This window comes from Amphichorda felina (assembly GCF_050947745.1).
Source record: "Amphichorda felina strain 45539 chromosome Unknown scaffold_1, whole genome shotgun sequence".
NCBI classification, from domain to species: Eukaryota; Fungi; Ascomycota; class Sordariomycetes; order Hypocreales; family Bionectriaceae; genus Amphichorda; species Amphichorda felina.
The window spans coordinates 52,468-64,901 of record NW_028145049.1 but is presented as its reverse complement, the minus strand read 5'-3'; the positions used below and the strand labels follow the sequence as shown (position 1 = coordinate 64,901).

At 55.7% G+C, this 12,434-nt stretch overlaps 4 protein-coding genes across 4 annotated transcripts; all 4 read left to right on the top strand.

Moving 5' to 3' along the window:
• Nucleotides 1-589: 589 nt before the first annotated feature.
• ACO1O0_000019 (ABC-2 type transporter-domain-containing protein) lies at nucleotides 590-5,238 on the top strand (the record flags this gene model as incomplete). Its single annotated transcript, XM_083189525.1, has 4 exons — nucleotides 590-1,282; nucleotides 1,352-3,425; nucleotides 3,482-4,389; nucleotides 4,447-5,238. The coding sequence occupies 4 exons, from the start codon at nucleotides 590-592 to the stop codon at nucleotides 5,236-5,238; spliced, it is 4,467 nt and encodes a 1,488-aa protein (XP_083053384.1).
• Nucleotides 5,239-6,227: 989 nt separating this feature from the next.
• Nucleotides 6,228-6,869, top strand: ACO1O0_000018 (uncharacterized protein; the record flags this gene model as incomplete). The annotated part of the gene is made up of 2 exons (XM_083189524.1): nucleotides 6,228-6,294; nucleotides 6,508-6,869. 2 exons carry the CDS (start codon nucleotides 6,228-6,230, stop codon nucleotides 6,867-6,869), a joined length of 429 nt encoding a protein of 142 aa, XP_083053383.1.
• Nucleotides 6,870-7,903: 1,034 nt separating this feature from the next.
• On the top strand, nucleotides 7,904-9,778 carry ACO1O0_000017 (major facilitator superfamily domain-containing protein; the record flags this gene model as incomplete). The annotated part of the gene is made up of 6 exons (XM_083189523.1): nucleotides 7,904-8,083; nucleotides 8,151-8,208; nucleotides 8,268-8,554; nucleotides 8,614-9,242; nucleotides 9,308-9,479; nucleotides 9,542-9,778. 6 exons carry the CDS (start codon nucleotides 7,904-7,906, stop codon nucleotides 9,776-9,778), a joined length of 1,563 nt encoding a protein of 520 aa, XP_083053382.1.
• A 1,009-nt stretch (nucleotides 9,779-10,787) lies between these two features.
• On the top strand, nucleotides 10,788-12,396 carry ACO1O0_000016 (class I SAM-dependent methyltransferase; the record flags this gene model as incomplete). Its single annotated transcript, XM_083189522.1, has 8 exons — nucleotides 10,788-10,982; nucleotides 11,049-11,188; nucleotides 11,242-11,283; nucleotides 11,340-11,446; nucleotides 11,502-11,514; nucleotides 11,573-11,662; nucleotides 11,755-12,097; nucleotides 12,163-12,396. 8 exons carry the CDS (start codon nucleotides 10,788-10,790, stop codon nucleotides 12,394-12,396), a joined length of 1,164 nt encoding a protein of 387 aa, XP_083053381.1.
• Between the last annotated feature and the right edge of the window lie 38 nt (nucleotides 12,397-12,434).

Below are 12,434 nucleotides of genomic sequence, written 5' to 3'. Positions count from 1 at the left end.
TACTCTCACACCATGTTACGGGCCATGGTTTATTTCAGTCGAGCCTGGCAACATTAATCAGTGAATACAACATACATTGAACTGGCCAATCACGGGGCCGCTAACCAAGATATACGGATGGGGGTCCAGAAAATGGCACAGCTTCAAGTGTGAATAGGTACATGAGTTGGAATGACAGAATTCAATTAACCTTTCTTCCGCCTCGACCAACTTGCTGTCTCGCCAGGAGTTGACCGAATTGAGTCTTTCCCCACGCAGTAACGCTTCCGAGACACTTTGGCACCAGCCGACAAGCGCGAACTCAATACTAAGTATACTATTGAGCTCAGGCCTGGCTCGTGGTCCATCCCGTATCATTCAGCCACGATGCTCTGCACAGAGTTCAAACCAAGGCATGCATTCCATCAATGGGCCTTAGTTTGGCCGGGGCGGGCAGTCCTTGTCTGGAAAAAATCGACTATGGGTGTCCTGGGCTCCTGTCGTGGCACTGTTCCTGTTTTCTCCTCCCTCCCCGACCTGTGGACAATCTCCTGGTCGGCCGTTCTGTGCTTCGTGTCAAACCTCAGTTCCATCGGAGGCGTCTCTGACAATGGAGCCACAGCCGCCCGACGACGGCCATCCCCCGTCCGAGTCCCCCAGCTCCCAGTCCACGCCGACAGGCTCCAGCGAGCATGCTCATAACAAGCCGGAGGGCCACACACTTCGGCGGCACAACTCGCTGTCGCTGATCCCTGAGGGCGACCAACAAACACTGCAAACACTTGCCAGAACACACTCCCGAGCAACGCGCCAGAGCACCCGCCTCCGAGAAGACGCGAGCGTTGGGCCCCGTGCTGACCCGGCGCTGGATCCCTTGAGCGGGTCGTTTGACCTTCTCAAATGGCTCCGGATGATCGTCAGCGAGCTGCACGCAGAAGGAATCGTGCTGCCGCGCACCGGAATCGCGTTCAAGAATCTGTCCGTCTCGGGGACCGGCGATGCCTTGCAGCTGCAGCAGACAGTCGGTTCCTGGCTCCTGTCGCCGTTCAGAATAGGCGAGCACCTCCATTTTGGGAGAAAGAAGCACAAGACCATCTTGCATGGCTTTGACGGCCTGGTCCCCAGTGGCGAGCTGCTAATTGTGCTGGGACGGCCGGGGTCAGGCTGCAGCACTCTCCTCAAGAACTTGACGGGCCAGTTACATGGATTGCACCAGGATGAGAAATCGCACATTGATTACAACGGAATTCCACAAAGTCAGATGAGGAGGGAGTTCAAGGGCGAAGCCATCTACAACCAGGAGGTAAGCGTTGCGGACCCAGCATTAGTTGATACAAAGTAAGCTTGATTAACACGGAGGCCCATCTTGCAGGTGGACAAACACTTCCCCCATCTCACTGTTGGGCAGACCCTCGAATTTGCCGCTGCCTGCCGAACCCCCTCGACTCGTTTACATGGGATATCCAGAAAAGAGCACATCAAGCGTGCAAGCCGGGTTGTCATGGCCGTCTGCGGCCTCAGCCACACTTACAACACCAAGGTCGGCAACGAATTCATCCGCGGCGTATCCGGTGGAGAGAGGAAACGAGTGAGCATCTCGGAGATGATGGTGGCTGGAGCACCGTTGGGTGCCTGGGATAACAGCACCCGCGGTCTTGACTCGGCGACTGCGCTCAAGTTTGTCGAGTCTCTACGTCTGGGCGCTGATTTAGGTGGCAGCACCCACTGTGTGGCCATGTATCAGGCGAGCCAGTCCATCTATGACTTGTTCGACAAGGCCGTGGTTCTCTACGAGGGCCGCGAGATTTACTTTGGCCCCGCCGATACCGCAAAGGAATATTTCGAGAAGATGGGCTGGGAGTGTCCATCGCGTCAGACCACTGGAGACTTCCTCACATCCGTCACCAACCCCGTGGAGAGAAAACCGCTTCCAGGCATGGAGCAAAAGGTCCCACGGACACCCGAGGACTTTGAGACATACTGGCACAATTCTACCGAGTACAGAGACCTCCAAGAGGAGCTCAGGCGCCATGAACAAGACTTCCCCGTCGACCCCAGAGGTGCTGCCACGGAGCAGTTGCGAGAGAAGAAGGCCCAGAGGCAATCCAGACACGTCCCTTCAAAGTCCCCCTTCACCATTAGCTTGCCTATGCAGGTCAAGCTGACCACCAAGAGAGCCTACCAGCGCATCTGGGGAGACTTTGCGGCGACGAGCACGCAGGCCGTCATCCACACGGTGCTGGCTCTGATCCTGGGTTCTATATTCTACGGCACGCCCAACACGACCGACGGTTTCTTTGCCAAGGGCTCGGTCATCTTCATGGCCATTCTCCTCAGCGCCATGAGCTCCATCACCGAGATTAACAGCTTGTATGCTCAGAGGCCAATCGTCGAGAAGCATTTCTCATACGCCTTCTATCAGCCCGCGGCCGAAGCCATTGCAGGAATCGCCGCCGACATCCCCATCAAATTCCTCACCTCGACTGTTTTTAATATCGTGCTATACTTTATGGCCGGCCTCCATCGCACGCCTGGACAATTCTTCCTCTTCTTCCTCATCACCTACATCGCGACCTTTGTCATGAGCGCCATATTCAGGACCCTGGCGGCAGTCACACAGACCGTCTCCCAGGCCATGGCGCTTGCGGGAATCATGATGCTGGCCCTGGTCATCTATACGGGCTTTGTGATCCGCACCGCCCAGATGCACCCCTGGTTCTCGTGGATCCGGTGGATCAACCCCGTCTACTACGCCTTTGAGATTCTCGTCGCCAACGAGTTCCACGGTCGTCGATTCCCATGCTCGTCCATTGTTCCCCCCTACCAGCCGCCTGTGGGCAGGTCATGGATATGTACCACAGTCGGATCCGTTGCTGGGGAATCTAGAGTCAGCGGTGACGCATTCATTGCTGCTAGCTACCAGTACTACTGGAGCCACGCTTGGCGCAACTTTGGCATCCTAGTGGGGTTCCTCTTCTTTTTCATGTTTGTCTACTTTGTCACGACGCAGCTCAACTCGTCGAGCAGCAGCACGGCGGAGGTTCTCGTGTTCCAGCGTGGCCACGTCCCCGGTTATCTCAAGCAGGGAGATGACAAGAAGGCCGTCACGGAGGACATGACAACCAGCGGGGCAGCCACGTCAGAGAGTCCGGAGGGTGGTGATGTCAAAGCCATCGAGCCGCAGAAGGACATCTTCACGTGGCGCAATGTTGTCTACGATGTTCCCGTCAAGGGTGGAACTCGAAGGCTCCTTCACAACGTATCCGGATGGGTAAAGCCGGGGACGCTGACGACACTGATGGGCGTGAGTGGTGCTGGTAAGACGACCCTGCTGGATACCCTGGCCCAGAGAACCACCATGGGGGTCGTCACGGGGGACATGTTTGTGAACGGGAAGCCGCTGGATCCCAGCTTCCAGCGCAAGACTGGCTATGTCCAACAGCAGGGTATGTATTCGCAGTCGTTGGCATTGGCAATGGACCTGGTTGGCTAATAGCTGTAGATCTCCATCTCTCAACGGCGACAGTAAGAGAAAGTCTCCGCTTCAGCGCCATGCTTCGCCAGCCAAAATCAGTCAGCCGGCAGGAAAAGTACAAGTTCGTGGAAGATGTCATCGACATGCTCGACATGAGGGACTTTGCCGATGCCGTCGTTGGTGTCCCTGGAGAGGGTCTTAATGTCGAGCAGCGCAAGTTGTTAACCATTGGGGTCGAACTCGCTGCAAAGCCCAAGCTTCTCCTCTTCCTCGACGAGCCCACGAGTGGCCTCGACTCGCAGAGCTCATGGGCTATTTGTGCCTTCCTCCGGAAGCTTGCCGATGCAGGCCAGGCAGTTCTCTGCACGATACATCAACCCAGCGCTGTATTGTTCCAGCAGTTTGATCGTCTGCTGTTTCTAGCACAGGGCGGCAAGACGGTGTATTTTGGGGATATTGGCAAAGACTCGCGTATCCTCATTGACTACTTTGAGACTCACGGTGGACGCAAGTGCGGTGACCGTGAGAATCCTGCCGAGTACATGCTCGAGGTTGTCAACAATGGCACCAACGCCTCTGGAGAGGACTGGCATAGCGTCTGGAATAACAGCGACCAACACAATGAGGCCCTGCAGGAGCTGGACCGTCTGGACGCTGAGAAGGCCGCTGAGCCCCCGTCAGGCCAGGATGACGCCAGGGCTCACTCTGAGTTTGCCATGCCCTTCCGCGACCAGGTGGCAGTCGTGACGGTGCGTGTCTTCCAGCAGTACTGGCGCATGCCAACATACATCTTTTCCAAGTTCTTCCTCGGCACACTGGCAGGGCTCTTTATCGGCTTCTCCTTCTTCAATGCCAATGCCACGCTGGCGGGAATGCAGAATATCATCTTTGCCGTCTTCATGGTGATTACCATCTTTTCGACCCTAGTGCAGCAGGTAGGCAGGAGTAACATCATCCTCTCCAACAAAGTTCTGGACTGACATCAATTTTAGACCCAGCCGCTGTTTGTCAATCTAAGGTCACTGTATGAAGTCAGGGAGCGCCCCAGCAAAACTTACTCGTGGAAAGCTTTCCTCATTTCCAACATTGTGGTGGAGATTCCGTACCAGATCCTGACGGCCGTCTTGGTCTTTGGAAGCTTCTACTATGCAGTCATCGGCATCCAGTCATCTGTTCGCCAGGGCCTGGTGCTGCTCTTCTGCATCCAGCTTCTGCTCTACGCGAGCTCCTTCGCACACATGACCATTGCCGCGCTCCCGGATGCCCAGACGGCCTCCTCTGTCGTCGTGCTCCTGGTCTTCATGAGCCTGACCTTTTGCGGTGTGCTGCAGACGGCCGACTCGCTGCCAGGCTTCTGGATCTTCATGTACCGCGTCAGTCCCTTCACGTACTGGGTATCCGGAATCGTCTCGACGGAGCTCCACGGCCGCCCCGTCACATGCTCGGCGGAAGAGACGAGCATCTTTAACCCACCCAATGGGATGACTTGCGCCCGATATCTCGCAGAATTCCTGTCAAAGGCGCCCGGTGTGCTGCAGAACCCGGGTGCCACGTCCGCCTGCCGGTACTGCTCCCTGCGTGTGGCAGACCAGTACATTGCGCAGAGTCGCATCTACTGGGGTGACCGGTGGCGGAACTTTGGACTCATGTGGGCGTACATCATATTTAACAACTTCGTTGCCGTTTTCACGTACTGGGCTTTCAGGGTGAAGAAGTGGAATTGGTTCAAAGCGAAGAAGCCCAAGCTGGGTAAGAAGACAAAGGGAGAGACGGCTGAGAAATAACGGTCGGTTGTATACTAGTACTATCTACTCGTACCGCTCGTACCGTCTATAGAGTTCATATACAAACCAGCTCTTTATTTGAGAGTCATAATTTTCTAACCCATTCATACCTAGTTACGGTTATGATTCTAATAGCGAGAAGACACCAGAGACTGCGGCGAGCTGCATGACCAATATGGGACGCCAGCCATGCCACCACACCATGATGCGCCCGCATTTCTGCTGATTAGGATATTGGGGTATTATATGATATCTGATGCGGAGTCTATCCTCCGGCAGCTGTCGTTGGGGAAATATCCACGGCAGTGCCACGCATCGACTAACGATGGAAGCAACGTGGTCGAGACTCGAGGAGAAACCCAACCCGCCAATCAAGACCACAGACTCATATTCGTGTTGCATCGACTGTGGCCTCGAATTAATTCAGAAAACGTGGTACTTTGAATTGTACGAGGTATTTGAATATAAATAATTCGTGCACTGCATGTCGGAACCGATCTCCCTCGTGAGATATCCCAATCATTCGGAATACTATAACAGCAATCTCTCACAATGGCCAAGTTCCTTCTTGCTGTCGCTGCTGGCGCAATGGCCGTGACAGAATCAGCCGCTGCCTCTTGGGCAGATGAAATGGCCGATTCCTACATCTAGCGCGGCGTTCAAGAAGGCTTTAGCTACGGCGAAGCTACCATTTACACAGGGATCGAGGCGGTCATTACCGTCAGCAAGAACGAGAGCACTACATTCACGACCTGGTATAAGGACCAGATTGATAATGGTGTCATTACCGACGATGGAGGAATCTAGGGCCGGAACCCCGAGAACTACTCGCTCGACAATTACCGAATTGGCAACAATCTCCTCTGGTGGTGCAAGACGACGGGAGACGAGAAGTATAAGGCAGCTGCGAATGTCATCCGCGAGCAGCTCAACCGCCATACTCGAAACCCCTCAGGAGGCTTCTGGCACCGAGACCCCAACTATCACAGATGTGGCTGGATGGCATCTTTATGGCGGATAGCTTCTATGCCAAGTGGACAGGCGAATTCGACGCCGGTAATTCAACAGCCTGGGACGGTATTATCCTGCAATTTGACTTGATCGAGAGCCATTGTTGCAACGCGACGAGCAAACTTCTTATCCACGGCTACGACGAAGGAAAAGACGCCGTCTGGGCTGACCCCATCACTGGCGCGGCGTCTCTCGTCTGGGGTCGCGCCATGGGGTGGTACTACTTATAGCTCACTGAGGCCATCCAGGCATTTCCAGAGTCGCATGAGGGTCGTTCGCGTCTGGTCGACTATTTCGTGACTCCATCGCAGGGCCTGAAGGCGGCGGACGAGCTTTACGGCGGGTGGTGGCTGATCATGAGTGAGCCGTATCCCGGGGCTGAGGGCAATTATATCGAGAGCAGCGCTCACGCTATGTTTGTCTATGGGCTACTGCATGGCATCAAGACTGGCTTGATTTCCGAGTCTGAGTACGGGGAGCTGGGGGATAAGGCGTTTCAGGCCATGATTGAGAGCGTCGTGTCGGGGAATGAGGACGGCACGCTGAACTTTGAGGAGACAGTGGAGGTCGGGTCCTTGAGCAGCAACGGAACCTACGAGGTCAGTAATAATGAGCGGTGATGGATAATTCGGATGACGCGGCATGGGCTAATAATGGATGGGTGGCAGTATTATATCGGTGTCCCGCGAGTGATCAACGATAATAGAGGAGGTGTTGCCCTTCTCTTGGCGGCGACAGAATGGGAGCTCCGTAACGCCAAATGAGGAGGCGGATAGAGTGAGCTGGAGTGTTGGGGGAGCTTGGCCGTTAAAAGACAGTCTTGTCCAATAGTACGAGCGTCGTGTTGCTCTGGTCGCGACCGGGAGTCTGGGACCCGACTGGGACGGGGGGTGGCCAGGCGGATCCGAGAGAAGCCACCGTGGGGTAGGCGTACTTCGTACTCCAACAAGACCAATTGGGCGCAGGTCTGAAACGGGGTGAAATGAAGTTCCCCGCAGCCTGACGGTGGGATATCGGATCCGAGTGCTGAGACCCTGGGAGACTGGGAGTCGTGACAAATCGAACTCCTCCTCCAGTCCTCCTCCCCCCCACTGCCCCGGATCCGAACCCACCACCTCGGCCCCGCATTTACCCCAACATGACCGTCGACTCATCGAGGGCGTCCAATGGAGAGGATCTGGAAGGATCTGGGAGGATCTCAGGTCCAGCTCCCCATCCACCCCGGATTCCAGAATCTCAGCATCTGAGGTCCCGACGGAGGGATCCTTGTTGTTGCTCCATGCTTACAGCTTATTAGCTGGGGAGAAGAGGCTCGTCTGCACGTTGGGGAGGCTCCAAGGTGGGAAAATAGACAAACAGGAAACAAGTGCGAGATAGTCGGGGTGATCGACGTTCCTTTTTGTGAATCGTGGCGTCACCGAGGCGTCCAACAGTCCACCTACTCCAGTTTCTCCCCCATGTGGAGCAATGGAGCAGCACGCGGGGTTGGACGTGATGCCCTTTTTTCTCTCCCCCCCCGGTGCGTGTGGCCCTCACCGGATATGATATCCTCCGCCTCTCTATAAAGACGTGTCTCGTCCCCCCCTCGTCTCCCCCTTCGGTCTGCTCGACCTGATCCAGTCCTCCAGCATCGCACCCCGACTCCCGCAGCACCATGGAGCCCAACAAGACTGCCTTCGCCTCCGAGAAGGGCAATATCTCTGAGGCTGAGAATGCCCCTGGCCCCCATGGCAAGGCCGACTCGAATCCTTCGCTCGAGAAGGGCAACGGGCTCACCGCGGTGCCCGTCCCCGCGTCCTTTGCCCACCTGGACGAGAAGAAGATTCTACGCAAGGTATGCAGTGTAGCCCAATCCATTCTTCCCTCGTCCACGAGATGCGCTAACCAGCCGTGTGTTTCAGATGGACACTCGACTGATCCCCATGCTCGCCGTGCTGTACCTTCTCTCCTTCCTGGATCGTGAGTCGTCTCAGTCCAATCCGTTCCATTCTCGATCCACGACGCTGACAGCCTGCAAGGTGGAAACATTGGCAACGCCAAAATCGAGGGTCTCCAGGAGGACCTGAACATGTCGGGCCCCCAGTACAACTGGTGCTTGACCGTCTTCTTCTTCCCCTACGCTGCCTTCGAGGTCCCCAGCAACCTGCTCCTCAAGAAGCTCCGCCCCAGCCGGTGGCTGCCGGCCATCATGGTGGCCTGGGGCGTCGTCATGACCCTGATGGGCATCGTTAAGAACTACCACGGACTTCTCGCTGCGCGTATCTTCCTCGGTCTGACCGAGGCCGGTCTCTTCCCCGGTGTTGCGGTTCGTCATGTCATCTCTCTCGTGTGTGCCTAGGTCACTGTACTAATCCACCCATGCAGTACTATCTCACCATGTGGTACTGCCGCCACGAGATCCAGCTGCGCCAAGCCCTGTTCTTCTCAGCCGCCTCTGTTGCCGGCGCCTTCAGCGGTCTTCTGGCCTTTGGCATCGCCAAGATGGACGGCATCGGCGGACTCGAGGGCTGGCGTTGGATCTTCATCCTCGAGGGCATCGTCACCGTCGTCGTCGCCATCAGTGCCTTTTTCCTGCTCTACGACTTCCCCGAGACGGCGGGCTTCCTGACCCAGGAGGAGAGGGACTTTGTCGTCCACCGTCTCAAGTACCAGGGCCAGGCCGAGGCTCCCCGCGACGAGGGTACCGCCCAGGTTGCCCAGGCCGAGGAGTTCCAGTGGGCGTACGTGTGGCAGGCCTTCAGGGACTGGCAGATCTGGGTCAACCTCTTCGTCTACTGGGGTATCGTCTGCCCTCTCTACGGTATCAGCCTGTTCCTGCCGACCATCATCAAGAACCTGGGATACACGTCCAGCACGGCCCAGCTTCTGACTGTCCCCATCTACATCACTGCTTCCATTCTGGCCGTCATTGTTGCTTGGTCGTCGGATCGCCTTGGGAAGCGCAGCCCCTTTATCATCGGCGCTCTTCTGTTTATGGCTGTTGGCTTCAGCATGTGAGTTCCCCTCTCCAAAATGGATATGCTATACATGTAGGTTCGTCGTACTGACTGAGAGATAGGTGTGTTGCGTCGACCAACCCCAAGGTCGTGTACGCCGGCGTATTCATCGCCGCCTGTTCCATCTATCCCGCGTTCCCCGGAAACATCACGTGGCTTTCCAACAACTTGTCGGGCAGCTACAAGCGAAGCGTGGGAATGGCCATTCAAATCGGCATTGGCAACCTTGGAGGTGTAAGTAAATTCGTTCCCCCCCCCGCCGGTTCTCCGGACAGACTCTGATGCTGTGTTTTTAGGCCATGGCGTCCAACTTCTACCGCCAGACGGACGGGCCGAGATATATTCTCGGACACTCCCTGGAGCTGGGATTCATTGGCCTGGGTATTATTGCGGCGGTGATCCTGATTGTCTCGTACGCCAGGATCAACAAGCAGAGGGAGACGAAGCTGGCTACCTGCAGTGACAGCGACCTCTCGCCCGAGGTGCTCTCGGCGCAGGGAGACCGTGCTATTACGTACCGGTATGTGTACTAAGTGTTTGGTCACAGAGCGTTTGATTATTGCGTACCGCACTCAAAAAAAAATATACTGTTGGGAGCGCAGCCCTATTAAGATCATCTACACACGTGAGCGTCATTGCAACTAAATGTAGTACTATGACATCAGGCCTGTAGCCAAGAGCCTGGTGTGAGAAAATATTGGATGCGCGACAGCTTCTTGTGCATGTGTTGGGTACTAGTACTAGTATTAGTAGCACTCGAACTTGGTACGGACTGAACAAGGTATGACGAGAAACCGATGGAGTGGTGCCAAATAGCGGTGAAGGGTTCGAGAAGAGAAAAGAGTGGCCCAATGGCATGCGTTCCCAACTTCCCAGTCAAGGGGCCATGGTCCCATGGAGGCCATTGACCCTTGCGTGGCAGAGCTGCAGTGGTGTCAGCAGCGTTACAATGCATTTGCATGCCGGGCGACCAAGAGTCCAAGACTGGCAGCTGTCAGGCCACCTCGTGATCAACAGCCGTATGCGTGAGCGACATGAACGACTAGATCGTGGATGCGATGCGTGCAAAGAACAATGCGATGCTGCGGCTGTTGAAGAATATGCCAAGACAGGTACGGATATTGCCATTCGTATTCATCTGGATTGCGCCGCGACTTGCGGAATAGCAATGGGCATATTACGGAGCACAGTACGGACAGGCATGCCCACTACCTATTAGTACTGCCTTGAATGTATCCATATTCCCAGCAGCGCCGCACCACGTTGCACCCCCGCTTCATCAACATGAAACTACTGCATATCAGGGACAGTTTACTTGGCGCTCACGTCTTCACGTCTTCACCGGGCCGGCTCTGGCTGGACCCGGGACCGCGTCATTGGTCGGCATCTACATGGATTCTTGCTGGAACTTGGGGGCCAAGGAGTTATTATCAACGCTATGTGGGTTATAGGAGAGGGTCCCTCCCCGACCCGGGACCGCCATTCTGGTTCAACTCGACTCTCTCGACCTTTGTGCTCCGCAGCCCGCAACCCTCTGGCGCCATGTCGACCCTCCCGGCTGCCAGCGAGCGTGCTGCTCCCAGGGACAAGTCGCCCAGCTCTTTCAAGTCCAAGTCGTCCAAGTCGTCCAAGTCGCCCCAGTCGCCTCGCTCGCCAAAATCGGCCGATTCGCCAAAATCAGAGCAATCGGATGCCGGCGCCCTCCTGCCGGCCGTGCACTGGACGCAATTGGCAGAGGTCCAGCATCCCCATATCATCCTTGGGTGAAAGGAGGCCCAGACTAATGTGGGATCGAAATCGTAGGAAGCCAACGATGATGATGACGCCGACTCCACGATAGGCGACAATGCCAGTTCGACGGCGTCCATAACCTCCAGCATCATGCAATACAGAACAGTCAATGGCAGAACGTACCAGAGTGAGCGCGGCAACGCCGACTACTGGTCCGTCCAACCCTGCATCCAATGTAGACGTCAATCGCTGAATTTGCAACCAGGGGACCAGTTGATGATGCCCACCAGGAGGCCATGGACATCAAGTGCGTTTAATCACTCACACGTCACACAACTGGTATATCCGGAACCGCTTTAACAGTTCGCTCCCCAGCCACCACGTCCTCACACTTCTCCTGGATGGCAAGCTGCACCTGGCGCCAATATCCAGAGATATCCAGAAGGCCGTAGACATCGGCACTGGCACAGGTGTGTCGCTGGTCAGGATACGTCATTCCAATTCATACAACTGACCAATGCACAGGCATCTGGGCAATGTACGCTGCCCCGCCCTCTGTGGACCTGCATCGATATCATCAACTAATTCACTTGCAGCGACTTCGCCGACGAGTATCCCAACGCCTCAGTCATCGGAACCGATCTCGCGCCTATCCAACCCGGTTGGGTTCCTCCAAACCTCGAATTGTGAGGCACAGCTGCCCCTGCTCCCGCCCCTACTCCTTTTTTTTTTTTTTTTTTTTTTTTTTTCGATGCTAATTCCTCCCCCTCACCTTCAGCCAAATCGACGACTGCACCCAGGACTGGACATTCCAGAAAGACTCGCTCGACTACGTTCATATGCGCTGGCTCGTCGGAAGTATCGCTGATTGGACAAGCCTTTACAAGCAGGCGTACAAGGCTCTGAAGCCCGGAGGCTACCTCGAAAGTTACGAGCCATCGTCGTGCATTGAAAGCGAAGACGGGACTGTCACCGAGACGAGCGCCCTGAACCAGTGGGGCAAGTTCTTTGTCGAGGGCGGGCGCGCAATCGGTCGCCCCTTTACGATATTTGAGGAGGATATTCAGCGGAAGGCAATGGAGGAGGCAGGATTTGTGGACATCGAGGAAAGGGTGTTCAAGGTCAGTTGGGCTGCTGCTACCTCTGCGCCAGATGCCCCCGACCTATTGAAGGCTAACGTTGATAGAACCCCATCGGTCGATGGCCCGAGAACCCAAAGCTTCGAGAGATTGGCTCGTATATGCAGCTCGGCTTTGAGCAGGACGCTGAGGGCACTGTGCTTTTCATGGCCACGACATTAGGCTGGAAGAGGGAGGAGGTTGCAGTCTACATCGCCCACTTCCGGCGCGAAATTCGAGATAAGAATGTTCATGGATTCTTTAAGCAGAGAGTGATCTGGGGCAGGAAACCAGAGTCGTGATCCGGCTCCCGACCCCTCTCTTGGATATATAAAACTGT